We start from the raw sequence: 26,352 nt of genomic DNA, 5'->3' as shown, positions 1-26,352 counted from the left end.
TGAGAGCAACTTCGAAAATCTCCTCGACCGCGATCAGTCACGACGCCAATTTTGACGCGAAAGGAGGGGTTGATGACGGATTCCAGGCTGCTCATCTCATGCGACCCCACGCTAAGCGAGATCGGATAAGATCTTTCGCAGGGGTGCATTTCTCTTATCAGATCGGACCCCACTGAAAAAGATCTACCCGAATAGGCAGTCTTTTACGAAGAGGCAGCTGCTAAGCGCTTCACAGGAAGCAAGGCATTAAATGCGAAGAGAACTTGTTGGTAACTTAATTGAATGACTGCATGTCTCCAATTCAATCAGGCTTTTTTTGCCTAATTTCACCAAATTCATCACTTTGCTTTATCTCCAAATTCCTTCCCATGGCATCACACCCGAAGGTTCTCGTCATTGGCTCGCCCGAAGGGGTCGTTCCTGACACTGTTTGGGAAGAGTTCTGTACACGATACATTGTTCACCAATATGAATTTTCAACTACGAAAGACTTTCATGAGTCTCTGAAAGGTGGCACTTGTCACGACATTTCGGGGATCATGAGAATCGGTCTCAACGTCCCCGCCGGGATCGAAAAAGTTGGCAACGGCTGGACCAGACGCGCACTGCAATACTTCCCCAAATCGCTGAAGTTGATTGTCAACTTTGGTCATGGATTTGAGGAAGAAGACGTTCCAGGGCTCAATGCTCGAGGCATCGAATTCTGCAACACAACAGGCGGTAGCGAAGCAACTGCTGTCGTCGCAACCTACCTCATCATCTCCGTCTTTCGTCAGCTCAACCGATACGAGCGCATGCTTCGGAACGACGAGTTTCTTCCAGCACTGAGACACTCTGCCCAGACAGCCGTAGATCCTTACGGCAGAAAGCTGGGCATCATCGGCATGGGCTCAATCGGACAGACTGTTGCGCGCCAGGCTGCAGTATTAGGTATGGAGATTCACTGCATTGACAGGCCCAATTTGAGGAAGCTTCTTGAGACTGTTCAACACGAAGATGGATACATAAGGGGTCTCATTCCGTCCGTGACCCTTCACAAGGATCTACAAGAGCTGGTTGCCGTCGTTGACTGCCTCGTCTTGACATGCTCTTACTCGGCGGCAACCCATCACCTGCTTTCACGAGAAGTCTTTTCAGATATGAAGAAGGGTATGAGAATTGTGAATGTGGCAAGAGGAAAGTGTATCGATGAGGATGCTATGTGTGACGCCATCGACAGCGGGGTTATATCCAGCGTTGGACTTGACGTTCATTACAACGAGTAAGCGCCTTCTCTTGTTTTTACATATGCCCAGTGCTGATGTTCGGGACGAAAAGGCCCAAAGTCAGTTCAAGGCTGCTCAAGTATGATTGCGTCACTTTGCTACCTCACCTGGGAGGATTGACACACGATTCTATGAAGGTTGGTATATTTCACTCCTGACTGCTCAGTCCACAGCTAACATGAGTGTAAACCCTTAGAATCATGCGTTGATTGCCATGAAAAGGGTAGACGACTTCTTCTCGACTACCATAACGTCATGACGGAATTAGAAAGAGTTTTAAAGAAGGTGTTCATGTTTGGCGTCATATTAGAATTTCAGATTAAATTAGGAGAATTCCCCCATTGACGGAGGTTCGAGGTGTTATCCCAAAAGAATGTGAAAGTAAGTAGAATTTGATACATTTTGACGAATGCTCAGTTCTACCTGTATGCGGCATTGAGGAACACGTATTCTCATTTCCTATAACTTCCCAATTCATGCCCGCGTTCGGTCGCAATTGAGCTCGCGTACTTACCTTATAGAAGCAATCCATACAAATGAGTTCACCGCTTGAAAACATTGGGTGTATCATTACTCTGTTTATCTTACATCCAAATATCATCCAGCACGTTTCTAGGCTGGATATAAAAGCTCATCAATGTAGTATATAGTGCTCTCGTCCAAGTTCCAGTCGACTACTGTTCCTCAACGACATATCCCCAATCATGATCAACCCGTCCGTAGATAATGTCCTCCAGCCAAGCCTTGATAGCCGACGAGTATTTCGCATGAGGAATTTTATGACCATCATCAGTAACAGTCATCGGGAGGTTAATATCCCGGTCATTGTAGTGAATCAGTGACACTGGGGTAACGAACATCTAAATCAAGACCAGTCAGCAAAGTATTCATGACACCAATGCGTACCACCAATAGACCAAGGGAGAACTTACCGCGGTACCGGTGACGAAAGCTTCAACAAGTCTTCCCTCGGCATGTGCCTCAATAATCTCGTCCATGCTGAATGGCCTCTCGACGACCTCCAAGGGATCCAAGCTCGTGTGTTTCCCTGAAGCCTCCTGCGTCAAGCGCTCTCTCGCAATCTCCAGCGCACTCCTTCTCGTGATACCGTCCAGAATGACTCCCGTGTCAAGTGAGCTGGTCACAAGTTCGACGCCCTGGCCATCCTTCTTCTTCCAAACGACGAAGAAGTTGCTCGCACCAGCCTCCGTGACCAACCTGTCCTCCCCAAAAAGCCACAAAGTCTGCGAGCAGCCCTTAGCCTTCGCGGCAGCGTGCAACACCATCGACGGTCCGTAGCTCGCGCCCACCTTCGCAGATCCGAAGCCACCGGGCCACGCGCGGATATGCTCCGGGCTGCTCGCTAGAAGCTTGATGCCTGGGTGCGGCAGACCCGATGCCTGTGGGAACAGAACTGCAAAGAGGAAGAACAGGGCTTCGGGCGGCTGGTTAATGCCAAGCGCGGAACCGCTGCCGATCATGGCGGGGCGGAGGTAGATATTTGAACCCTGGTCGGGGAGCCAGCGGCGGCATTCGATGGAGATGTACGCGGTGATGATATCGAGGAGACCCTGGGGATCGAAGGAGGGGAGACCGACGCGTGCGTTGGACTTGACCATGCGGGCGCAGTTAAGTTGGGGTCGGAAGAGGCGGAGTTTGTTGTCGTAGCCGCGGTAGGCTTTCATGCCCTCCTGTACCCTCAATTGTTAGAATTTGAAGTCTTCTAAAAGCATGCCGCAAGTTCAGTCACAAGTTTAACTTACGAAAGACTCTGTCGCGTAGTGCAAAACGCTGGCCGTAGGCTCTAGCGCGATCTTGCCATACGGGCTCATGACTGTTGTCCCCCAACCTGTCTCCATCGACCAAGGCACTTGAACCATATGCGCTGCTGTGCAGTTCTGACCGATACGAACGGGGTCATCGACGGCGGGGACGGGACGCTGATCCGTCTCGGGGACGAGAGTCTTCACCATTGCTGAGGCGTCGAGTTCTCCCCATTGTTGTTTCTGAATAACTTCGTTCGCTGCTGGCGCGGCTGCGCCGGGAGCTGTAGTTGTCGCGCTGGGGCTCATAGTGATGGTGATGCCACAATGTTAGAAGATTGACCGACAGAACTCGATGTGACGGTGGGCATAGGTGATGTTAAAGATGTGCTGGCGATGATGATAAAGCAAGCTTCAGCAACACGATATGCGAAAGATTAATCGCCTCGGAAGTAAGTCCGAAAGGAGAAAGCCCATTTCAGAGGCGGAACATTCGCAATTGCAAGCGCAAGCGTTCAAAATTTCGTGATTGGCATGATCCCGAGGCCATCGTGGGCTGCCCACCGGGATGAATTTACCCAAACGGGCAAAGGAGAACGAGGGCGCTAACAAAATCCACAACGAATGGGCCGTCACCGGACGTAGCGCGACAAGTGGAAATAGTGGAGTCTGCCTCGGCCAGCGCCGGGTCCTTTCGGTGTCGAATTTTGCAGAAAAATCGGTCATCGACGGGGTTACCGAGCGAAGTTGACCCATCTCTCCATCTCATTACGCTATCGCAAGCTATCAGCAAACCCACTCTGCCAAAGTGCGTCAAAATTGCCTCTTATGGTATTTCTACAAAGTCGATGCTCCACCCCCGCTTACACCTCGAATACACCTCGACCGAGAACCGATCGGGGTCCCTTTCCTCATCGTCTTCAGGAGTGGCGTCATCTTCTAGGTCAACCATGCGCACTTTGATGATTTCCCAATTATGTCGTGAGCCGCGGCGAGTGTACTCCTCGTCCACGTAGCGCAGCACTCGGTGGGCGTGGCGGACATTCCAGATGCCCTCTCGATCCCTCGGAAACCCGGCGATCCAGTCCTTGATCCATGTCTTTAGGTCTAAGTCTTCTGCCATGTAATACGCATTCATCATTGCCGGAAGCATGCCATGCCCGTACGCGTTGACCGCGGCGCAGGATGCGTAAGGGACACCGGCTGCTAACCTGCATACGAGAAGGATGATCTTCTTCGCGTTGGGCGGCAGTTCTCGTCCTGCACCCGGGAGGTATCGTGTCTCTAGCCGTAGTAGAGAGATCAAGTAGTGCATGAAGGTCGTCGCTGCTTTGACGGGCTCTCGCGCGCGAGGTATACTGAGAGGCTTAATCGCAATGCCAGGGCCTTCGGCGGTCTCATCGAAAGGATTTGCTGTGTGTTCGTGCAAGGCTGGCACATCATAATCGTCCAATGTGTTCCTCCACGCCTTCAATTCTTGGATTAGATCTTCTGCTTGGCCACGCCAGTGTAGGTCATGCTGTGGGTTACTCCTCCATTCTTCCTCAAGTTTGATCACTCGGGGCAAGATGTACAACAACCTGTCTGCTGACTGGGGCGAATTGACAAGCGACGAGGTCAGTGAGTCTGTGACGTCTGGTGATGCAATGCTGTATCTGACGGAGTAGGCTCGGTCGAAAATATCTAGGAGAGCGGCGATGCGGGAGAAGGACCGGATGAGAGACTCCCCCACGGGTGATTCTCGTACGCGGTTGAGCTGTTGCGAAAGGAATGTGACTGCGGCTCTGCTGTGAATGTACCAGAGCTTCATCTGCCCCCGTTGTAACTCGAAGTTTGCAAGTAACAAGACAGTAGCTAGCCATGATATGGCGTTATCTTGGTTCGATGGACATCCTGTGGCGACGCCTTCGTCATCCAGCTGCGCCATGCGCACGGTGCCGAGGGCAGCAACGAAGTGATCCAGTGCTTGCAACGCAGCTTTGCTGGCAAGAGTCTCTGAAGGTCTGGACTGAGAAATGTCGAGGGCCGACAAAGCCAGCGCAGCATGGAAGAAGGCGCTGTCGAGTTGATCCTCCTGTAGAATATCGCTGAGGGACAGGATTGACAAGATGCCATAAGGTGAGCTGTCTCTGAGGTGGTGGTAGTAGATCATGTCTTCTGAAAACTTGCTGCTCTCAATAATTCCAGGTAATATCGTCGGCACTGAAGTCAGCTGCCGATTTGACTCGTCGAGATGCGGGTCCCAGACTCTGGGAGAGTCCTGGGGCTGATATATCGGAGTGCAACTTGGAAGGTGCTCATTTCCATGAAACACTGGTGATATCTCATTGCCAGCAGCATGTATTGATGAAGAGTCGACGTTGACTGATGCTGTAGTCACAGAGTTGACAACATAATGGGGCAGTGAGCTGTCGCTGACCTCTGCACCATCGTGACCACCGGTCTCACGCGGGATTCCCTCCGAGATCAGTGCCAACGATGTTGCTGCTTCGTAGAGCGATTGCTCCTGTGAGCCTGCGAGAAAGTCTTGCGTGTCGTCAACAGAGAAGAATGTATCATCATGAACATCGTCAAGATTGATGACGGTTTGTGATGATTGTGGTGCTGGTGCTGGTGGCGGGTCACTTCGCGACGGCGCAGGTGATGGGGGGCTCTGGCGATTCGCACTCGCGGCCTTCTTGGCTTCGCGTTTCTTCCTCTGCTTTCGCTCCCACAGATCTGTTTGGTCCTTGAACTTAATCGGAGTAACGTAGCCACCGCACTCAAGATTCAGACGTGTGCACTACATGCAAATGGCCTGTCAGTAAACGGGCTAGTATTGCCGCGACAAGTGGAGAGCGTACATTATTACAGCTCGGCTTCTTCTCGTCGCACTTCAACCTGCGGGCGCGACAGGTAACACAGCCGGTGCGGTCTCTTGAAGTAACATTACGTCTGCGTATGACACGTTCAGACATAGCAACACGAGATGTCTTTCGCGTCAGGTCGCAGCCCGGGTCTGGTCGGCGGTCAACTTGAAAATCGTTTGCGATAAGGTGAGTTGGAGATTGTTGAAACAGGAGAAATCGAACGAGGAGGATAGGGACCGCCAAATGTTGCCTATTTTAGCGTGCTCCATCCCGGCAGCGGGGTCAGTCCGGGGGTCTCCCCGCTAACTTCCAACGTCATGTGCCCCCTGCGGCAGTGTTGCGATGAGAATCTAGGCCCGGCCGGCTGTCGGCTGGCTCTTCTCAGCGATAGCCAACAACACCATCGTCTCAATTGATGCAGGCTATGGTGTGCAATAAGAACCTCAAACATTAAAAAGTCAGACATTCAACATGGAGATCAGACACTATCTTGTATCAAATCTCAAGAAGATACCTAGGATTTGATGTAGCTTACCCTTTGATCAGCGGCACCGCCTTGTATCAACCAACATGTGCTTTCGCCAAGGGAACGAGAGGCCGACCCTCTCTTGGCAAAAGCTTGAATATCATTGCTCAAATCTGAAATATTCTCGGTGATTCTTTAACAGTATACAAGAAAATGAAAGGCAAACAGCCATCCTATGGCCACGAAAGGAACTGTAAGAACCCCCAGAGTATCAAACCCACTCACACACGTGACAGCCACGCCGCGCGACCATCTTTAGTAGTTCTCGGTGGCCTTGGTAACCTTTCCAGACGCAAGAGCCACATCCTTGACGATAACCTCATCGCCGTTGATGCTAGTGACACGGACCCAGGCCGTCGTGGTGAGGAGTGTTCCAGTCAGCTCCCACATGTTAGGGTCGTGAAGAGTAGCAGTCTTCCAAGTCGCGCCCCCGTCGCTGCTGACCTCGACCTTCTTGGTTCGGAGGGTAGCGTTCTCGATCGTGGCCGCGAACCAGTACTGAGAGGCGCCCTTGTGCATGTGAACCTGGAGGGGAGAAGACTCAGGGAGAGGGCAGGCGATCCACTCCCACTCGATGCCGTCAACACCACCGCCAGAGTATCCGTTGGTCAACTTGGACCAAGTGTCGGGGGTCATGTCCAGGTGGGTCGCGTTACCGCCGGTTCGGTTGGTAACCTTATCGTGTCAGTCAATAAGTGGAAATTTCGCGTGGGGGAGTGTTTCGTTTCGATTGCACTTACCATGATCTTAAGGGTCTTGCCCTTGTAAGTCACAGAGATGCAGCCGCCGCAGTTCTCGCCGTTGCCGAAGATGGCATCCGACACGCAGGTTGATCCATCGAGGCCGGCGGGCAGCTCGTAGTCCACGAAAGAGCAGGCGCCATTCTGCCAGCAGTTTTCCTCGGTGCAGCCGTCAGACAGGCCATAGCGAGTGCCCAGGCCGATAAAAGTCTCAGACGAAGCTGTCTGAACAGCAGCCGCCGCAGTAGAAGCGGTGGTAGAAACAGCTCCGGACTTCGCTTCTTGCGCGATGATAGGGTTGCCCGGAGAAGTCTTGGCCTCGGCATCCTTAACCTGAGAAGATTGGATGGTGGGCTGTACGAGAGTGGCCAGGGTCGTTGTGGGAAGAACAGTGGAAGTCATGGGAGGCAAGCTGAAACCAAAAGCGGTCGAGTTATGGGCGTGCTTGGTATGGTGATGGTGAGTCTTGACGCTATGTGCCTTGCAGGCCTTGGCCTCCTTGCCCTCCGCAACAGCGGAGAGAGTTGCCAGAAGGGCAATGGCGAAGTGGGAGATTTGCCCAGCAATCATAATGAAGGTGGTTTTCAGCGGGTGTGAATCTCGCTTAGGATGGTGACAGGACGAATGCAGCAGTGTAACGGCGAAAGACCAGATGAACGAATGAATGAAAGCGCAGGCCGAAAGAATGAACGAAATCAGGTTTCTACCAGCTGGATGTGCTGCTGCCAAGAAAGATGTCTAGAGTCTAGGGCAATGAAGCTCTTTTAAATGATTAGTACCTCCTCTTCATTTTAATTCCACATCGTACATGTCATTCGACGTCTTCCGACTTAACCGTTTGAATTTCAGTTAAAATTATGCACCCTTCAAAGATATCACCAACAACAACGCCAACATCAGAAACATCCCACGCGTCGTTGCCTGGGTTTAAGGAGGTGGCCCCATAGGGAGGTCCTTTCAATCTGTCTAAGTAAGGCTAGAACGTTTTCCTGGCCGATCATCCGGTGGTCCATACTAAATAGCGAGGTTTGCGAAGCGCTCGCAATAGCCACGAACACGATGCGGATGATTATGTCGGCAGACTAGACGTCAATTAGCGCGTACGAATGATCAGTCTCAAAGATTGCAATAAGCTTGTAAATTGAAACGAAACACGTACAAGCTTCGACCGAAGGCTCTAGCGAGAGTGAACTCACAGTTCATCCCCTGAACTTGTCAAGCTTCATCCTCCCTGTCGTCAAAGTCCAAACCCAAAGCGCATCCACAATTAGAATGTCAACGAAGCTGAACACAAGACTTCCACCAAAAACAAGACTATGGTAAGTCCAAGCCCGGTCAGCCGAGAGGCTCGCTGTCTGACACACAATCGCCCAGGGTAAAACATAGAGGAAGTTGCTGGCCAGACTCTGCCAGAAGTACCACTGAGGACGCGTTGCAAGCAGGATCGTTGCCAACATCGTAGACATAGCATAGAAGATGTAGCACCAGTCGATCGTCCGCCACATCATCGCCGTCACGTCCGCAACCTCGTCTGAGCCGCTGAGGTATCTGGCGAAGGGGCGGGCTCCGAAATATGTCAGGAAGAGGCACATTGAGACCTCGGTTATGACTGCAATAATAAGAGAGAGAAGAGCTGGACGGGCGATGGCGAAAACATTCGTCTTCTTTGCCTTTGGTTCGAGGTTTTCGATACCTATGGCTCGTCTCCAAGATCCCCATGCATGGCCGACAAAGGCCAGAGAGGTTTGCTCAAGTGCTTGGACCGGTACCATAATGAGACCCCATCTGATGGTGTTGAAGACGCCCCAGGCCGTCGCGTATGTGCTTCCCATTGATACAATGTTGCTGACAAGCCAGAGGTATAACGCGTTTCTAATTGCTGATTCAATGAAAGTCAGGACACTAGGACGCAAGAGGATAATAAGTGCCTTGAGGCTTGGTCGAGTGGTCTCCAATTCAGGTAGCTCTTGTGTCCTATTTCTGCGTAAGCGCATGGTGTTCCTCCAGAGAAAATAGGCCAGGCCGATCAGAGCTGACGCGAGGTTACACGCTAACTGAATGCCAGCTTGCATGTTCACCGTAGGGTTATGGGATCCGACATGATATTTGGAGATAATTAAAAGATCTAAGACAATGTTGACCGCGAATTTGACTGAGCTTATTATGAGTGGCACATCAGGTCGGTCGAGCGCTCTCGTGGCTGAGGAAACTGCAGTCTCGATCGCGCTGCTGAAGGCGCTGAAAGCTCCGATGCGCACATAGGTGATGCTAACGCCGCGGACTTCGACAGGTACAAAGCCCTTCGCAAAAGTGCTTGCGCCGGCCACGAAGGCGACGCTCATAATGAAGCCCAGGACAGCCTGGAAGATGATGAGTGTGTGCGTGAGCTGCAACCGCTGTGCGAGGGTTCGAGACGCTTTATCACCGATTATAACCCATGCTGCCCGCGGCAGCCCTTCGTTGAGAACCTCGGCAACGACGCCGATGTACGTGTATGCGTCTGTGGTGACTACGAGCGAGGAGTCGATGTTGGCGACCCATAGTTTGGACAGGGTGGCGTAGAGAGCTGGAAGTATGAAGGAGACGATATTGAACAGCAGGGCACCAGCGTAGGTAGCGCGATTAAGGCTCCTCAGGGAGGGCTCGTCTGAAGCTGTCCCGCGTCCATCGTGATCGTGTGCAATAGGAGATGCTGGACGCGCGCTCTCTTCGATGTCGAATTTTGGAAGCATGGTGTAACCTGCTTGTAAATTCTTGAGTGTTGAAGATGATAAAAGCGCGTTGACTGCGCGATTAAGAGCTGGAAGTTTCATTATATCATGTTTGACATTCTTTGCTGTTGGGAGTCTTGCGTTTACTTATCGATGCATTGAGCGGTTGGGTTAGATGTGCATTCTTGCAGCTGAAAAGAACTGCTGCTGGAGGCCGACGACCCTAAATACCAGTGAGTCTTAGTTTGGGTCAGTTGATCTGCATTGGCTGGGCGGTAGTCCTGATAAACTTTCTCTTAAGAATTGGGGGATTCGTCCGCAATGGTGTGAGGGGTTTGCAGGCGCATGAACGGCTGAAGTCATAGCCACCCAAGGTGGTACCAGCCGAAGGATGAAGGTCAGCACTACTCTAGTTGTAAGGCAGTTAAGATAATGACTTGTGGCGAGGAAGGCCATCCAAAACCATTAGCTCTCCTGCTCAAAATTGTATTTAATTGACGAATACTGGATATATAGCTGAACCTTCTATGATAGAACGGAACTATTCCATATGACGAGTGTGATAACACTGGACAAGGACAAGTATTCTCACTTGGTGAACATGTCCCCCAAGGGTCAGCGGTGATAAGAATACTAAATTGCCGAGTTACAGAGATGACATACATCCACTTAAACCGTCCCATCTGTTTCCATAGCACACTGCAACTACAATAGAAGAACATTCTTTTTAAGACTTGATCACAGTTTTCGATACTCATGGAGGGATTATTTCGAGATGAAAGTGTCAACAAATTGTTCAGACGGCAAACCATAGGCTGATTCACGCCAGGGAGAGAGGCTTAAATGCGCAGGCAGATCGCTTCAAATTGATATGTAGAAATGCAAGAACACTTCATCTATTGAACCTCATATCTTCCCGAGCTGAACAACCTTCGGTCTTCAGCTCCTCTCCCCGAACCACCGATCGTCTAGAAGTATCCCATCTTCGTAGTGATCATAATCGCGTTCTCGCCCTTGGGGAAGGAAACAGAGTTGCAGTTCTCGCCGACCTTGACCTTGTACGAGTAGATCACCTCCTTGCTCTCGTTGTCCGTGATGATGAACTCGGCGTTCTGGTCGGCCCTGTTGCTGCAGTCGACCTGGACGTTTGTCAAGTCCAGCGACTTGATGGTGAGCTTGGCGCCCGTGTAGAACTCGATGTCCATGGGCGTGGCGGTCGCGGGCCAGGAGTAGATGCTGCTTCCGGCCATCGGGGTCGCTCTCGCCTCGATGGCGGCGGCGCCGTTACCCTCGGGGGTGGCCGGCAGGGCGGCAGCCAGGGAAAAGAGTCCGAATGCAGCAGCGAAACGCATTTTGAAGAAAAAAGAGAGTAGTTGGTGTTGAAAGAAAGTTGAGTTGATTTGAAGAAACGCTGAGTGAATGACTGATGCGGGATGAGGGGCAAAAGGAATGGTGCAAGAAAAGCGACGGGTTGTTGGCTTTAATACAAATCATTCTTCACCCAACAAGAGAACACCAACTAGACTTTAGAGTTCTCATAATACATCTCAGCCTTATTGCGCAGCGCCGTTACAGAGGTCTACTGACGTGCGATAATATAATTAACGTTTCAGACGTTAAGGCAGGGCTGTGCAGAACGGGGGATAGTGACTACACGTTCGGCGTTACCGAAGCTTCTGCTTTTTAGGTTTTGATACAGTTAGCCCCTGACCTGCTCGCATTCGCAACAGACGGGAGGCCTGGATATCGAAGCAGAGTGGACGCAGCGCGCCGGCAGTTCAGTTTCATTCAACTCTCACTTGAGACCACTGCCATGTCCGTAATTTCGGTCGACAACGACACCATCTCCCTTACAGAGGAGTGTACTGAGCATACCGGTCGCACCGGCGATGGGCGATATTATCATATTACTACTGCAATGAGAACGGAGACTTTTTAGGAATGCTCCGGTTCCCAAGGAGGATCCACATGGAGGCTTTACATATCAATAAAGATCAAACGTTTGACAGCAATGATAGCTGCATCTTCAGTCCTTTTTGTGCTCATATTATGATCGACCCAGTGGCTTGGTTTATACTTTCTCCCGACTCAAGGCCAATCAACTCGGACGACGCCAAGTAAGGCCGCTCGCGGATTACTCCATAACTGGGGCACTTCACATTTCCCCTGAATAATGATCTATATATACACCTAACTCTAAATCTACGCAGTGGTAACTCCTAGTGCAGTTCATCTCAAGCGTAAGTATCAGTTGTCGCAAATAAAAACAATATGATTTCATAATCAATCATGCACCATCATTCCAACTTCTATTTATGCTCTACGTCACCTAGACATGCCCTCCGCAACGCAATGCCACTCATACCGGTACTTGAGGTGGTCAATAATAAGGCTCCTCATCCTCGCCCAGCGCCGATAGTGTCCGGATCTGGCGGAAAGTCATTTGAACGCGTCCCAGGAACATGTGCTTTTCGACACACGTGGAAACTGGGACAGCGGCGACGTGTCGAGAACAAAACACCAGAAACGACCATCAAAGCTTCTCTCTTTGACGACATGAGGGATCCGATCTAAATCAAGAGTTGGAGGGTTGCAATCAGGGGCACACGCGGCAACACAGGGGCTTCTTCAAGCGTCTGCGAAAAAAAAGTCAAGAATGACTCGGCGAACCGGTTCTCATCAGTACGTATGGTAGGCACAAAAGTACGGTTTCAGCTGATGAACTTCACATCTTCCATAGTCAAACGATCTCGAGTCCTCGGTTCAGTCTCATTACGCCCTCATCAAGACTCAAGAGCAACACACAACACCCCTAGAGCCCTCTTACAAACACTGCGAGTACCAATCGTTCGCCTTCGTGCACACATACGGCGACACACACTGCGTCGGGCCCGTCCACCCCTGCCCGCCGCACTGCTCATACTGCTTCGCCACATTCGTCGCCGTAGCCGCGGGCGCGGAGCTAGTCCTCGTGGAAGTCGCCAAGGTCGACGTCGTTGTCGTCCTCACGGAAGATGTCGAAGAGGTCACGCGGACCGTCGAGCTGCTGCTTGTCGCCCTGTTAGTCGATGTCGAAGCTGCAGAGGTCGACCCACCACCGGAGGAAGCGATCGCGCCGGACGCGTAGAAGACGCCGCGGCCGTTGGTGCCGACGTAGACGAGGTTCTCCTCGTTGGCGGAGCCGGCGAGCTTGGCGCCATCGACGGCTCCGAAGCTCTGCGTGCCCTGGAGGTCGACCCAGGAGGCGCCGAGGTCCGCGCTGCCGTAGAGGCGGCGGCCGGCGGGGCCGGTGCCGAATGCGTAGAGGTTCCAGTTGCTGCCGGAGCCCTTACCGAGGGCGACCTTGTTCGTGTTGGTGAGGGTGCTTGAGACGAGGGAGAAGGTGGAGCCGTAGTCGGTGCTGTGGAAGATGCCGGCGTTGGTGGAGACCCAGACGTCGCCGGCCTTGGCCGGGTGGGCCTCGACGTGCCGGATGTCTGTGGCGCCGGAGAGGGTGCCGGAGGTGGAGAAGGTGGCGCCGGTGTCGGTGGAGCGGTAGAAGCTGGACCCGGAGGCGCCGTAGAAGACAGTGTTGTTACGCTTGTCACTGGCGATGATGGCCCCGGCGGGGATGCTGGAGATGGTTGTCAGCGAGCCTTGGTTCTGGGAGCGCTGGACACCGAGGGTGGCGGTGGACCAGATGATGGTGTCGGCGTCGGCGGAGTAGGCGACCGAGCCGCCGTACTGGGTCGTGCCGGCGGCGTAGTTGATGTTCCAGGTCGCGCCGCCATCGGAGCTAACCGCTAGCTGCTGGGTACCCGCAGTGTTTCCTACGCGGACGACGTTAGCGACCTTGTTGCCGGCGTAGTCGACTCCAACGCTCGACGCCCACATCGGGTTCGCCCAGGTTGTTTGGGGGGATGTGTCGAGGACGCTCTTGGTCTTGAAGGTAAAACCGTTGTTGTCGTAGGCGGCGACCAGAAGCTCGGAGCCGCCGGGAGCGCTCGCGAGCTCTTGGATGGCCATCTCTTCGATGCCGTCTGCAAGGGCTTGAATGGTGACCTTGGCGCCAGTGTCCCAGTTAGTGAGATCGTGTCCTCCGAAGATTGTGAGTCCGGTTCCGTATAGCCAATGGTTGGAGTCCGTGGGGTCGATTTCCAGTGACTCGATCATCCACCCGAGATCCTTGGTATCGGTATCCAGGAAGTTGGTCTTGATCCATGGGGCCTAAGCCATGTCAGCGACTTGTAGGGCTTTGGGGTTTCTGAGTGTCTGATCACGAATTTTCAGAACTAGGGATCTACCTTCGGGGTGCTCTGGGTGTAACCGAGAGTCATGTCGGGGTAGTTTGCCCACTCCCAGATCTTCTTCCAAGTGGTGCCGGAATCAGTAGACCTGAAGAGCTGTGCGTCCGGCCACCAGCTGTTGAGGGTGGCAACAATCAGAGTGCCGGGCTTCTTCATGTCGACACTCAATCCACCTGGGCGAGATGTCAGCACAAGAGAGAGAACAAAGCGCGCAAACAGGCGGCGCCGGATGAGAGTACTCACCAAAGCCAAAGTACAGGTCAGAGCCCACGGGGACAGGAGTGATGTCCTTCCATGTACCGGCCGTGATGTCGTAGCGCCAAACAGAGCCAGAGGTACCGTCGTAAGGACCAGTGCCGTCAGAGTAGCTGATGTAGAGAGCCTTTCATGGCATTAGTAAGTCAAATATCAGATCCGATGTTGATGACTGACCTTCTCGGTTGGCTGGATCCTACCCTTGTGAGGGAAGTAGCGGCCCGGCTGGCCAGTGACGGCACTCCAGGTAGCGCCGGCATCATTGGAAACATAGACGGAAGCAGTCGTGTTGTCGGCAGTTCCGACAAAGATTCGGGAGGTAGCGCCGTTCAAGGTCGAAGATGTCTCGTCAAAGGTGACGAAGGTCAATCCCTACGCTAAGTCAGCTTAAAAGTTCAGGTGTCTACGATAATGGCATACATACTTGGATGTCACCATTGTACTCATCGGTGGAAGGGCCGGGACGGTAGGTACCGACGGCCGTGAAGGACGAGACCTTGGAGAAGCTGGCACCTGTGAAGAGTCAGTTGGGGGTTGTCTCACCCCTGAGAACATGGAGTGTCATACCTCCGTCGGTACTCTTCCACAGTCCGTTGCCGCTGCGGGCTCCAAAGTAGAGAATGTTGGAGTTCTTGGGGTCGACGGCAAGACGCTCTCCAGTGCCTCTGGTGGGCATATTACCACCAACCTGATAGGATGTGAGCACGATGTTGACATCTCTAACTTGCTCACTCTCACCTTGAATGAAAGGTTGGTGAAGGTCCAGGTGGCGCCCTTGTCAGAACTGCGAGCCATCTGGCCATTGTTCGGGTCCCTGCATCGTCGTGTAAGTAACGATTTCCTTCAGACGGCCTCAGTTGCGTCGGCTCACCAGCTGTTCGTATACATGCCCACAGCAATATACACCTTGTTAGGGTCCTGAGGATCCAGGGCCAGGGCGTCGACACCCCACCGGTTCCAGTGCGAGTCGTCCGCAAAGTTGTTGGCATCCGTGACCGCGGTCCACGAGTCGTCGGCGTTCAAGCGGTAGAGGCCGCCAATATCGGTCCTCGCATAGGCGACGCCGCTGGTCTTGGGGTGGAAGACGATGGAAGGGACGAACCCGCCGCCGCCGCCGATGCGGACGTTCTTCCAGGTGAATGCAGCCTGGATCGGGGCCACGAGGGCCGCGAGGAGGGCGTTGGCGTATTTCATCTTTGCTACCCGCGGGATTCCTGACGTCTCACGGAGGAGGGAAAGTCAAGACGGGGACGGGTGGTGATATAAAGCGGCCTGGAGGGTCTATATCTAGAAGCTGATATAAGACCATGCGGGGTGGGAAAGAAGGGGAGCAAGATCGACGGGTATTCGGTTCCATGCGAGCAATATAAAGGCCCACGCCGTGCCCGTCCTTGGTTCTCTGTCTTGTGGTTCCGAAGGGATGGCGATAGACAGGGAGGGTAGGCGGATGTTCGGGTGTCTTGGTGTGGAGATGCCGGAGGATGTCGTGGTAGCTTCATGGCTCCGCCCTCCGGAAATGAGTCGAGTCAAGACTTGTCTTCCCCAAATTTCCATCAATCAATCAAAGCCTGCGCCATATAGTCGGATGAGGTTGCGCACTCAAGATCCCGACGGGCCGGACGCACTACTCCCGTTTGCCTGTGGTGGAAGCAAAGCTTCCGTCTGGAGAGGGGGCACTTTATTCATCAAATTACACCACGCAGGTCCCAGGAACCGTTCCGCCATCCGAGTGCTCCCCTCATCCACCGTCTCCAAGATCGTGATTTCCTAAAGAGGAAAGCGAAGACCTACATCCGGGGTCATCACATGATGCCACCAGCCAGTCCCAAGAGCAGGCCAAGAAGCGGGTGTCATCGGTTGGGTGGCGTGATGCAAGGGACCTGTTTCTCTAGGCATGGGGCTGTCAGCTTTCCCCTTTTGACGCGAGAACATCTGGCACGAGCTTCCCGCGTTCCCGTGGGTATGGGGTTCTTCAGCCGACGCGAATCGGCAGCTGTGCCAGCACCAAGCAGCGAGGGCGGCTCTGCAAGGACGGGCGTAGGCGATGCCGCTCTAGAGATCGGATCCTGGGAGGGTCAGCTTTTCCCCACGAAGTTTGCCCACGGGACCCCTAGGCCAGGCTGAAATGGGGACTGCGGTAGATGGCTGAATGGGGAACATATGAATCGGGACAAGACGGGCGGGAATGAGATGCTTCGATTGGCGGACCCTGTCGGGATTGCTTTTTGGCGGGGGTCGTATCGTTCGGTGTGACATTAACGCCAAGGTCATCCGCGTGGCATCCGGCTTTGACAAACATCTTTCAAATTACGGAGGATGGTACATGGCGTGAGGGGAATCAAATTCGTATTAATCATATATAATTATTCGTTTGTGGCCAAGTTCACACGCCACATTTTGGGGGTTGGCATATAAATTCAGGCTCACGCATTATTTAGATGCCCGAGGTGGTCTCGCCGACGTTGATGACGTTTCCTGCCTCGTCGACGGAGACCTTGGTCTTCTTAGTCGACTCTTTCCTGGGGTTGGGAGCCTCAAAGATGGACTTGAGCTCCTCGAGGGTCTTGCCCGCCGTCTCGACGAAGAAGAAGTAGATGATGGCGAGTTCGATGCACTAATTACGCCAGTTAGCATCTGCTGAAAATCCTAGAACCCGAGGGCGGTAGGTTCAAGACTTACAATCCAGCCAATGTACACAAGGTACAGCTTCCAGCCGATCCTCTCCATGGCGACGGAGATTCCGTACGTGTTGATCATGATGGCGACGTTGAGGAACATGAAGGACGCGGCGGAGCCCTTGGCGCGGGTGCGGTTCTCGAGACACTCGACCGAGTACAGCGTCTGCAGGGGCGTGAAGCCCCAGGCGAAGCAGATGCCGAAGACGTAGATGGAGACGATGACGCCGTAGGACAGGTTCTTGTTGGTCTCGGAGCCGGCGGTGAAGCCGGTGAGCATGATGTAGGCGGCCAGGGAGCCGAGGAGGCCGGCGATCATCATGAAGCGGCGGCCGAGGCGGTCGAGCAGGCTGGCGCCGTAGATGGCGCCGATCATGGAGAAGATGGGGTTGATGGCGTTGAGGAGGAGCTGGGTCTTGTCGTCGGTGATGCCGGCCTGCTTGAACATCTCGGGCATAAAGTAAGAAACGACGTTGTTTCCACTCCATTGTCCAATGAAAGCCCTGTAATGGCGATTAGCTCGTGGTAGCAAGAAAGGACGGTGCCCCAAAAAGTTGCAACTTACATAGCGATGACCATGAACAGACGGTATCGGGCAGCGCGGGTGTTTCCGAGCTCACGCATGTCCCACCAGGGGTTCTCATCCTTGGTCAGGCGGTTATCCTCCATGATCTCGTGGTACTGCAGCTGGACGATGGGTGAGTTGACGTCGCCGTCGCCGTGGTACTTGGCCAAGATGGCGAGGGCCTCCTCGGCGCGGTCGTGAGAGATGAGCCAACGCGGCGACTCGGGGAAGAACATGATGAAGAGCATGGCGACGCCGGGCATGCCGCACTGAACGACCGTGGGGATTCGCCAAGCCCATGAGTTATCTACGTGAAGGTTGGATCCGTAGGTAGTCCATCCTGAAAACGAGTTAGCATACGGCGTTTAAGGTGGGTTAAGACGGCTATTCTCACCTGCGAGAATGTTGCCGAGCCACCAGAAGTTGTCTGTGAGAGTTTTACGTCAGCAATCGTCATTTGAGCCCGGAATCAGGCAGAATGTATTGATTCGGATTCGCGCAGAAGGAATCGACGGGAGGTTACTCACTGTACATGCCGGCCATGAAGCCTCGGTACGCGGGGTGAGCGAGTTCGACGGTGTAGGCGGGGCCAGCGGCAGAGGCGACTGCGGCTCAATTATTAGCTTCCCTTCACAGTCAAAAACCAGACAGCATAAGAGTAACTCACGAGAGGCGCCAAAGCCAAGCACAAAGCGACCAGCTACAAACTGGCCGAGGTTGTTGGCGGGCGTCTGGATGGCGGTGCCGATGAGGACGATGAAGCAGCCGACGGCGATGCAGACGCGGCGGCCGTACCCGTCAGCGAGCCAACCGCAGAAGGGGAAACTGCATATCTGGCCGACATTGTAGATCATGAAGACGATACCCGTGGTCGATCCGGCGCCGGAAAGGCCAAAGGTCTGCTGGTAGTGCGGCATGGCGTTGATGGCGCCCATCAAGGAACTGTCTGCGGGGCGGTGTTAGCTCGTTCTCACGCGCAGGTTTGATGTTGGGACTTGGTCAACTCACCGAAGCCGTTCATAGTCGAGACGAGGTATCCGACGGCCATGATGAAGTATAGACGGAGCATGTTGGGCGACCAGATGTTGGGCTTCGCCTCGGCCATGGCCGCAGCCAATGCGACGGAGGCGGCGTTCACCTCCTTGACGTCGCCGACCGCGTTCGCGGCCTTCTCGTCCATCGGCGCATTGTCGTGCTCGACCTCGGTGCGAGATTTCGTTTCTTCGAGAGGCGCCATTGTGACTGGAACCAGTATGCGAACTGCGGCGCAAAACTTGGGGAATTGGCGATGGAGTCAAGGGACAGACAGGAAGCAGCCCACGCGTGTCGCATACGCAGGGGAAGATGGCCTCTTTAAAGGGATCGAGGAAGAGCCCAGCCGGCCGGCAAGCCAACGCGACCTCAATGCCGATCGAATGGGCAGACACATGAGCGAAGGGCCGCCCGGTGAACAACGGCCCAACCACCGGGTCGGGACTGCGACTGCGCGACTACCGTTACATGGCATCTCCATCCTGCTTGCTTGCACCACACCCCGGTCCCCAGGATATGGGGATTCCACTGGCATCCCCACACGCTCGGAGGATTCAGGCAATGGGCTGGTTCGCACGGGGGAGACGGAGCCGCAGCACGTGGAGGTTTTTGTAGTGAAATTGCTGGTATTATGGAGAACGAGATGAGCCTAGAATGGCACGATGAGCCGTCAGTCGTGTTGGTCCCGACTAGTGGCCTGAACTTGCAAAGACAGACAGACTCGAAACCCAGCCAGCGGTACGGATACGGCACACTCGCGATGAACCTGACGGATCTCCGCACACGCCAACCCTTGGTCTTTTGCCTCCTCAATATTTACCCCAAAAAGCATGGGGTGCCATCCGGACCCCAGCATCAAGAGGCATCGGCTCGAGCTGTGATTCGCGAGGGTAGTGGACATTCAGATCAGATGCACAAAAGGGCCGGCGGGGTTGCTTCACGGTAGACTAGTGTCGATGAGGGGGAATCAGGCGAAGCTGTTTTGGGAGGAGGATGAGAATGGCTGGCAGGTTTGAGCCCGAGCCGGTTGCCGGTTTTGACGGCCGGGTGGCATCAGCCAAGCTTCGGATCATGCCAACAGAGGCGTTGGCGTGCCGATCTGGAGCCCGTGACGATGGCCGGCGACGCCCGCAGCGGTTCAGATTCTTAGTTTGGGAATCACGCTTTGCAGGCGGGAAACGAGCCGTTGTGCGTACGGCGCAGCAAGTTCGTCAATCGGGGTAAGTCTTGTCCCGTCAACATCATGTGCCTTGGCGGTGCATTGCCTGTCTGTCAGGAGCAATTACCGAGGCGATTCGGAGCCAACGTGCTTACCCATGCAATATCACACGATGTAAAAAATAAAAGAAGAAAAATCCTTTGGAAAAAAAGGAGGAATGAGGTCCGGTGCGGAGAGTCCCGATCCCCAGACGGGGGCGAAAGCCGAGGTGCGGTCTAGACGCTAGGCTCGTCTGGGGAATTGTGGTTCCTGGGGTTTCCCCTGGGATACGTACCGCCACGAGGAGGAGACGGGGAGGGCAGGTGATTGGACCGTGGAATGGAGAAATTCTCGGACGGTGGCCGGACTGACTCGGGATCTGGTCTAGAACTGATGCGCGCGGTTCGTGTGGGAGGTGGGAGCGAAGGAAGGGTTGGGGTTTTTCGGGGTCTTGTGGAGGAGGAGAAGGAGAAGAAGAAGAGTGGTCCCAGAGGATTCAAAAGAGAGGCGAGCTGTCCGCTGGGTGTGTTTTATCACGAACATGAAAGACGTGAGGAGAGAGACGTCTTCGTGGCACAGCTTCCAGAACACTGCACAGAATGGACGATGGATGGCCGACAGTATCCGAGCTCACGTCAAACGAACGCCCGAGCATGCTGAGCACTGCAAGTATCTCCCAGTCTGACACTCGGCACTGACCGTTGGTTGGTGGTGTTTTCCTGTTTGTTTCTGTCCTTGTTTCCTCTGCGAGTAGCTGCTGGTGGTGTTAGGTATGAAAGGTACGTACCACATGCCTCAGGCCCAATGCTTAAGCTCCAACTCTGAAGCATTAGCTAAGCACCCCCGAGCTCCCCTGGCCAATCATCAGCTACCCCGCTTCCCCCAAACCAGGCCCCTGCGCCTTCCGTCGGCGCATCCAAGGGACGCACTGCAGTAAGGGAAGGTACCTCGTGATTGAGATTCCCCCGCACTCCCTGACGCTGCGCCGTCTCAGGTGACGTTCCTGATTCCTGACACCAGCTCGTTCGAGCTCCAAATCGAACCGTTCGACTGTTTGCCAGCTCCAGCTCCAGCTCCAACCTCGTCTCCAACTCCCACGTTCCTGCAATCCATACATCCACCACTGCAAGGGATATCGTGATCTATCCACCAAACACCATCACACCAGCCCACCACCTCCCCTCCCATCATCGTGAGATCCCCGTACGTTGCGCCAGCTGCATGTCCGTCACTAAACCACCTCCGTTAATTGCTTCTCCACCGCCCCGTTCTTCCTGTCCCGTCCCTCGCCGAACACTGAACCCACAATCCCACTCTTGCTAGCCTTCCCGTCTCCGTCTCCGCCTCGGCACATCGGCCACCTTTGTCTCAACCATGTCCGACATCTCCGATGACTATGTCAACATCTCGCCTACCACCGACCTCCATCTGAGCGTCTACATGGAAAAACTAGCCCACCGCCGCCGTCTGGGAAGCTCCTCAAGTGAGGGCTCATCCAGCGGCGGCCCGTCCGAGGAAGAAATCAACAATAACACCACCACAGTGGTCAGTGGCTCGCCCACGCATGTCTATCCCGAGCATACTCCAGACTGGAGCAACCTGAAGGTCCTCCATCGCAACACTTTGCCCCCTCGGAGCTACTTCTTTCTGTACAACAATGAGGAGGACGCCCTGACCCGGGACATTACCAAGTCCAAGTCCAAGCTGCTCTCCGGAAAGTGGAAGTTCCACTTGACAACCTCGCCCTTTGCTGGGCCCCGAGATTTCTACAAGCCCGACTTTGACACCTCGGAATGGGGCGACATCGTCGTTCCCGGCATGTGGCAATGCCAGGGCTACGGAAAGGGCCCGCAGTACACCAACCTCAACTTCCCCTGGCCCGTGGACGCCCCCAACATCCCGTACGATGACAACGAGTGCGGCCGCCACGTGACCACCTTCCACGTCGACAAGGACTTTGCCGAGGACAACCAGCTCAGGCTGCGTTTCGAGGGCGTCGATTCTGGCTTCACCGTCTGGGTCAACGGCCACGAGGTCGGCTACTCCCAGGGAGCCCGCAACCCGAGCGAGTGGGATGTCACGGATTTCATCAAGGTCGATGCCGAGAACACGCTCGCGGTCGAGGTCTACCAGCGCTGCGACGGCACCTACCTCGAGGATCAAGACCAGTGGTGGCTGAGTGGCATCTTCCGCGATGTCTACCTCCACGCCTTCCCCAAGTTCCACCCGGAGGACTACCACGTCCACACATTCCTCGACAAGGACTACAAGGATGCCACCCTTCGCGTGGACATCACCATGAACCGGGGCGCCTACGTTGATATGAAGCTCCTCGACGCCGACGGCAAGCTCATCGCCAAGGGCATGGAGATCTTTGACCGCACCAACCGCTTCGAGGTGCGCGTCAAGAACCCTCACAAGTGGACCGCCGAGACGCCGTACCTGTACACGCTCGTCCTCAACTTCCAAAAGTGCAGTCTGGTCCAGCGGGTTGGCTTCCGCCAGACCGAGCTCATCAAGGGCGTCTTCTGTATCAACGGAGAGCCCGTCAAATTCCGCGGCGTCAACCGCCACGAGCACCACCCTGATTCCGGGCGCGCGGTGCCTTATGATTTCCTCAAGCGTGACCTGCTTATTATGAAGCATTTTAATGTCAATGGTATTCGCACTTCTCACTACATCAACGACCCCAGGCTCTACGACCTCGCTGATGAGCTTGGCATCTGGATCCTTGATGAGGCTGATCTCGAATGCCACGGCTTTGGCGTTGTCGGCATCGACGGCCACAAGTTCGCCTCCGACAACCCAGAGTGGAGAGAGGCCTACGAAGACAGAGCCAGGCAGATGGTCATGCGTGACAAGAACCACGCATCCGTCGTCCTGTGGTCCCTGGGCAACGAATCCTTTTACGGACAAAACCATCAGCACATGTACGACGTCATCAAGAGCATCGACCAGTCTCGCCTCGTCCACTACGAGGGTGACGGTAGTGCTCAAACCGCAGACATCTACAGCCGGATGTACGCTTCCGTCGACGACATCGTCTACCAGGCGTCCGAGAAGGACTGGAGGAAGCCGCTGGTCTTGTGCGAGTACATCCACGCCATGGGCAATGGACCCGGCGGCGTCAAGGAGTACATTGACGCCTTCTACGAGCACCCTCGTCTGATGGGAGGTTTCGTGTGGGAATGGGCCAACCATGTCAGTCCTCACAACTCTCTCACATGAACACATACTAACATCCGTAGGGCCTCCGCACCAAGAACGAGGATGGTGAGGAGTACATGGGCTACGGAGGCGACTTCGGCGACGACCCCAACGACAAGAACTTCGTCTTCGACGGCCTCTGCTTCGCCAACCACACCCCGACCCCGGGTCTGCGCGAGTACGGCAAGGCCATCGAGCCCGTACAGACGCTCGGCATCAAGGGCAACGAGGTCACCATCATCAACCGCTACGACTTCGTCGACCTCGACCACCTCACCGCGACCTGGCACATCGTCGGCGACGGCCTCGTCATCGGCAGCGACCAGGAGGTCGAGGTCCCCAAGGGCGTGAAACCCCACACCAAGGCGCACCTCAAGATTAAGGGCCTCCCCAAGGACCTCACCGCCGAGGCCTACCTCCACATCGACTTCATCCTCACCGAGGACACCAACTGGGCCAAGGCCGGCCACCGCGTCGCCTTCGGCCAGCTCCCGCTCTCCAAGCCCCCGTCCATGGCCCGCATCCTCTCCACCCTCTTCCAGCCCTTCGTCGACCCCGTCCCGACCATCCGCCAAACCGACCCCTCCACCCTCAGCATCACCTCCTCCACGGGCCAGTCCACCTGGGGCCTCGACCTCACCCTCGGCACTCTCACCAGCTGGAAGAAGGCCGCCCGCCCGCACCTCGACCTCCTCACGGAGCCCTTCGTCATGGACTTCTACCGCGCGCTGACCGACAACGACCGCGGCGGCCGCTTCGGGCAGAACTGGGCGGACCGCCGCCTGGACCAGACGCGCCACCACGTCAAGCGCGTTGAGTGGCGCAAGGAGAAGCACGGCCTCGTCGTTAACGTCCACTCCCGCATCGCGCCCCCGGTCCTTGCCTGGGCCGTCGACACCTGGACCACCTTCACCTTCCACGGTGAGGCCGTCTACATCAAGATCAAGGGCAAGCCCAACGGGCCGCTCCTCCCCGACACCTTCGCTCGTATCGGCCTCACAGGCGGCGTCAAGGGCGTCGAGACCGTCGCGTGGTGGGGCCGCGGGCCGGGCGAGAGCTACTCGGACAAGAAGCGCGCGCAGGCCTTCGGCAACTGGGAGGAGACCGTCGACGATCTCTTTGTTGACTACGAGTACCCCCAGGACGGTGGCAACAGGACCGATGTCCGCTGGGTCGAGCTCCGCGGCCGTCTGCCGGACGCGAACGGCGTCGTGGACCAGAACGCGCCGCGCGAGAAGCTGCTGCGCGCGCGGTTCGGCGACCTGGACGGGGCGTCGTTCTCGGCGATGCATTACACCACCAAGGACCTGGACGAGTGCGAGCATCCCTACGAGCTGTACAAGCGCAAGAGGGAGGACACGGTCGTCAGGCTGGACTGGAAGCACCACGGTCTGGGCACGGGTTCTTGCGGCCCGGCGACGCTGCCGGCGTACGAGCTCCACGCCAAGGACTTCGGCGTTGAGCTTGTGTTGGATTAAGTGTCTTGAGAGAGAGAACATGTGTAATGTATTGTAACTGAAAAAAGCCCGTTGGTGCTAAACATCAAATTGAGAAAAGTGTGTACTGTTCGACCAAATTGACCACGTGTGGCCAGACCAAAACTACCAAAATTGTGATGAGAGTGTGCCGTAGTCCGAAACTCATCACCAACACACCGAAACCGACATTATGGAGGCTTGATCAGAAGCTTCTTCACGTATACTGCCACGCTCCAAGCTCGATCTCACTCTCGTGTAACTCCAACCCCTCGAGCCGCTGACAATCACCCCGCCGCGCCCTCGCCCGGGTACTGCCCGCGACGAGCACCCAAGTCCCCACGACATCGTGGTAAGGACAAGCGTGCACACCCTCGCTCGCGGCATCCTTTGGGTCGCAGAAATCGAGGAGGTCCGTCGGCGGCTCGGCGTCGCACGGAGAGGAGGACTTGGCGGTTGTTCTATAGAAGCCCCTCATCACGGTGGAGTTGGCGGGGAAAGAGGCCGAGTGTGCCTGGGTAAAGCCGACGAACCCCTCGGGATCGACGTAGATGTTCTGTCCGCCTGGGACCATGACCTGTCAAGTGGAATAGTCAGTCGGGGGAAAGGGGAAGGAAGGTAAAGTCTCGGTGCCCCGACAGAGGGACAAAGAGCGTACCATCATTGCCGTGAGAAGTCCGTCGACGGTGGTGATGTTTCCGGGTGGGCAGGAGTCGCGTGCGACGTCGGGGCAGTAGGACATCGGGGCGTCGAGGCCGATGATGAAGCGGCGGCCGCTGGCGTTGACGGGTTTGCCGTGGATCGCGCGGCTTGCGGGGGAGTAGGCTGTTAGGGTGTATGACTCGGCTGCTGCGAGGGTGGTGATGCAGCTGAGGGAGAGGACGAGAGGGACTATGGCGGATTTGAGGCCCATTCTGGCTGGCATTCGGCGAGTAAGGAGTGGAGGAAGGGGAGTTCGGAGTGGAGGGTTGTGGAGCTGAGTTCAGTGTTGGTGATGGATGCCAATGGTTTTTTGGTTGGGTGGGTGAGTTTTATCATTGTGAATATCGGGAAGCTTTGATGAAGGAGACACAGAGGTGTTGCTTCCCGTCCAAAGGGGTTGTACCAATATCGTGGGTTGTGCAAAGGAAGGGGCCGGGGGTACGAAAGGTCGTGAGTGTCTGCAATTCCAAGGAGGAAAGACCAGCCAGAGATGGAATTATTCATCATCAGGCTTTCCCTTATGAGTCTTCTGCTCCTTCCTTCGCCATTGGATTGGATCTGGACCCAATGATGTGTTGCACTAAGGGATCACGCGTGAGGAAGCGTCGAACTGGCTGTCTCTGGAAAGAAAGGGCTCTCAGCCCAGTCAGGCTGTGACACCTTCCTGTCTAGATGGCCTTCACTGAGGTTGAAACTGGCCTTCCGAGCGACTGCAAGAACGGCTTCCGTCATGATCCACCATTGCCATCTGTGCCGACTTCAACAATAGATCCCAAGAGTGAGTGCTCCACGAAGGGGGCCGAGTCAAGGTGACGTATCACAGATGAGTGGATCAGTGTGTTTCCTGAGTATGAGTTTAGGGTAGGTCAAGAATCAACTCCCGTGGGTACCTACCTTATGGATGTGTGGATGGCACTCGAACAAAACTCCACAGCGCTTTATTCGGCATGAGGCTTCGCGCTTCGTCGGACTAATGACGCTTCCCAAATGCCGAGTCTTTCCATGGACCCAACTTGAGCAACGCCTATGGGGGAACTAATCGAATTTTCAATCGTCTTTTGTCATCCAGTAGGTAGCTGGCCAAATGGACTTATGCAGACCGG

General features: G+C 54.9%; 10 protein-coding genes across 10 annotated transcripts; 2 read left to right on the top strand and 8 right to left on the bottom strand.

Moving 5' to 3' along the window:
- Nucleotides 1-368: 368 nt before the first annotated feature.
- Nucleotides 369-1,265, top strand: CGCS363_v013781 (putative 2-hydroxyacid dehydrogenase; the record flags this gene model as incomplete). Its single annotated transcript, XM_036645630.1, has 1 exon — nt 369-1,265. The coding sequence occupies one exon, from the start codon at nt 369-371 to the stop codon at nt 1,263-1,265; it is 897 nt and encodes a 298-aa protein (XP_036490056.1).
- Nucleotides 1,266-1,939: 674 nt separating this feature from the next.
- Nucleotides 1,940-3,337, bottom strand: CGCS363_v013780 (Branched-chain-amino-acid aminotransferase; the record flags this gene model as incomplete). The annotated part of the gene is made up of 3 exons (XM_036645629.1): nt 1,940-2,125; nt 2,198-2,956; nt 3,029-3,337. 3 exons carry the CDS (start codon nt 3,335-3,337, stop codon nt 1,940-1,942), a joined length of 1,254 nt encoding a protein of 417 aa, XP_036490057.1.
- Nucleotides 3,338-3,854: 517 nt separating this feature from the next.
- Nucleotides 3,855-5,985, bottom strand: CGCS363_v013779 (Sterol uptake control protein 2; the record flags this gene model as incomplete). Its single annotated transcript, XM_036645628.1, has 2 exons — nt 3,855-5,810; nt 5,872-5,985. 2 exons carry the CDS (start codon nt 5,983-5,985, stop codon nt 3,855-3,857), a joined length of 2,070 nt encoding a protein of 689 aa, XP_036489404.1.
- Nucleotides 5,986-6,658: 673 nt separating this feature from the next.
- Nucleotides 6,659-7,713, bottom strand: expl5 (Expansin-like protein 5; the record flags this gene model as incomplete). The annotated part of the gene is made up of 2 exons (XM_036645627.1): nt 6,659-7,078; nt 7,144-7,713. The coding sequence occupies 2 exons, from the start codon at nt 7,711-7,713 to the stop codon at nt 6,659-6,661; spliced, it is 990 nt and encodes a 329-aa protein (XP_036489931.1).
- Nucleotides 7,714-8,342: 629 nt separating this feature from the next.
- CGCS363_v013777 (uncharacterized protein) lies at nt 8,343-9,875 on the bottom strand (the record flags this gene model as incomplete). Its single annotated transcript, XM_036645626.1, has 1 exon — nt 8,343-9,875. One exon carries the CDS (start codon nt 9,873-9,875, stop codon nt 8,343-8,345), a length of 1,533 nt encoding a protein of 510 aa, XP_036489383.1.
- Nucleotides 9,876-10,822: 947 nt separating this feature from the next.
- On the bottom strand, nt 10,823-11,206 carry CGCS363_v013776 (uncharacterized protein; the record flags this gene model as incomplete). The annotated part of the gene is made up of 1 exon (XM_036645625.1): nt 10,823-11,206. One exon carries the CDS (start codon nt 11,204-11,206, stop codon nt 10,823-10,825), a length of 384 nt encoding a protein of 127 aa, XP_036489382.1.
- A 1,471-nt stretch (nt 11,207-12,677) lies between these two features.
- cel74a-0 (Xyloglucanase) lies at nt 12,678-15,589 on the bottom strand (the record flags this gene model as incomplete). Its single annotated transcript, XM_036645624.1, has 8 exons — nt 12,678-14,060; nt 14,138-14,313; nt 14,384-14,522; nt 14,573-14,767; nt 14,820-14,908; nt 14,963-15,083; nt 15,134-15,209; nt 15,267-15,589. The coding sequence occupies 8 exons, from the start codon at nt 15,587-15,589 to the stop codon at nt 12,678-12,680; spliced, it is 2,502 nt and encodes an 833-aa protein (XP_036489175.1).
- A 1,240-nt stretch (nt 15,590-16,829) lies between these two features.
- CGCS363_v013774 (Lactose permease) lies at nt 16,830-18,872 on the bottom strand (the record flags this gene model as incomplete). Its single annotated transcript, XM_036645623.1, has 7 exons — nt 16,830-17,009; nt 17,075-17,573; nt 17,636-17,975; nt 18,030-18,062; nt 18,163-18,240; nt 18,303-18,581; nt 18,644-18,872. 7 exons carry the CDS (start codon nt 18,870-18,872, stop codon nt 16,830-16,832), a joined length of 1,638 nt encoding a protein of 545 aa, XP_036489174.1.
- A 2,367-nt stretch (nt 18,873-21,239) lies between these two features.
- CGCS363_v013773 (Beta-galactosidase) lies at nt 21,240-24,550 on the top strand (the record flags this gene model as incomplete). Its single annotated transcript, XM_036645622.1, has 2 exons — nt 21,240-23,066; nt 23,114-24,550. 2 exons carry the CDS (start codon nt 21,240-21,242, stop codon nt 24,548-24,550), a joined length of 3,264 nt encoding a protein of 1,087 aa, XP_036489381.1.
- Nucleotides 24,551-24,764: 214 nt separating this feature from the next.
- CGCS363_v013772 (uncharacterized protein) lies at nt 24,765-25,460 on the bottom strand (the record flags this gene model as incomplete). Its single annotated transcript, XM_036645621.1, has 2 exons — nt 24,765-25,124; nt 25,206-25,460. The coding sequence occupies 2 exons, from the start codon at nt 25,458-25,460 to the stop codon at nt 24,765-24,767; spliced, it is 615 nt and encodes a 204-aa protein (XP_036489380.1).
- Between the last annotated feature and the right edge of the window lie 892 nt (nt 25,461-26,352).

This window comes from Colletotrichum siamense, assembly GCF_013390195.1.
Source record: "Colletotrichum siamense strain Cg363 chromosome Unknown KSG_Cg363_contig09, whole genome shotgun sequence".
Taxonomy (NCBI): domain Eukaryota; kingdom Fungi; phylum Ascomycota; class Sordariomycetes; order Glomerellales; family Glomerellaceae; genus Colletotrichum; species Colletotrichum siamense.
The sequence above is the reverse complement of the archived record's forward strand: the minus strand, read 5'-3'. Positions and strand labels throughout refer to the sequence as shown.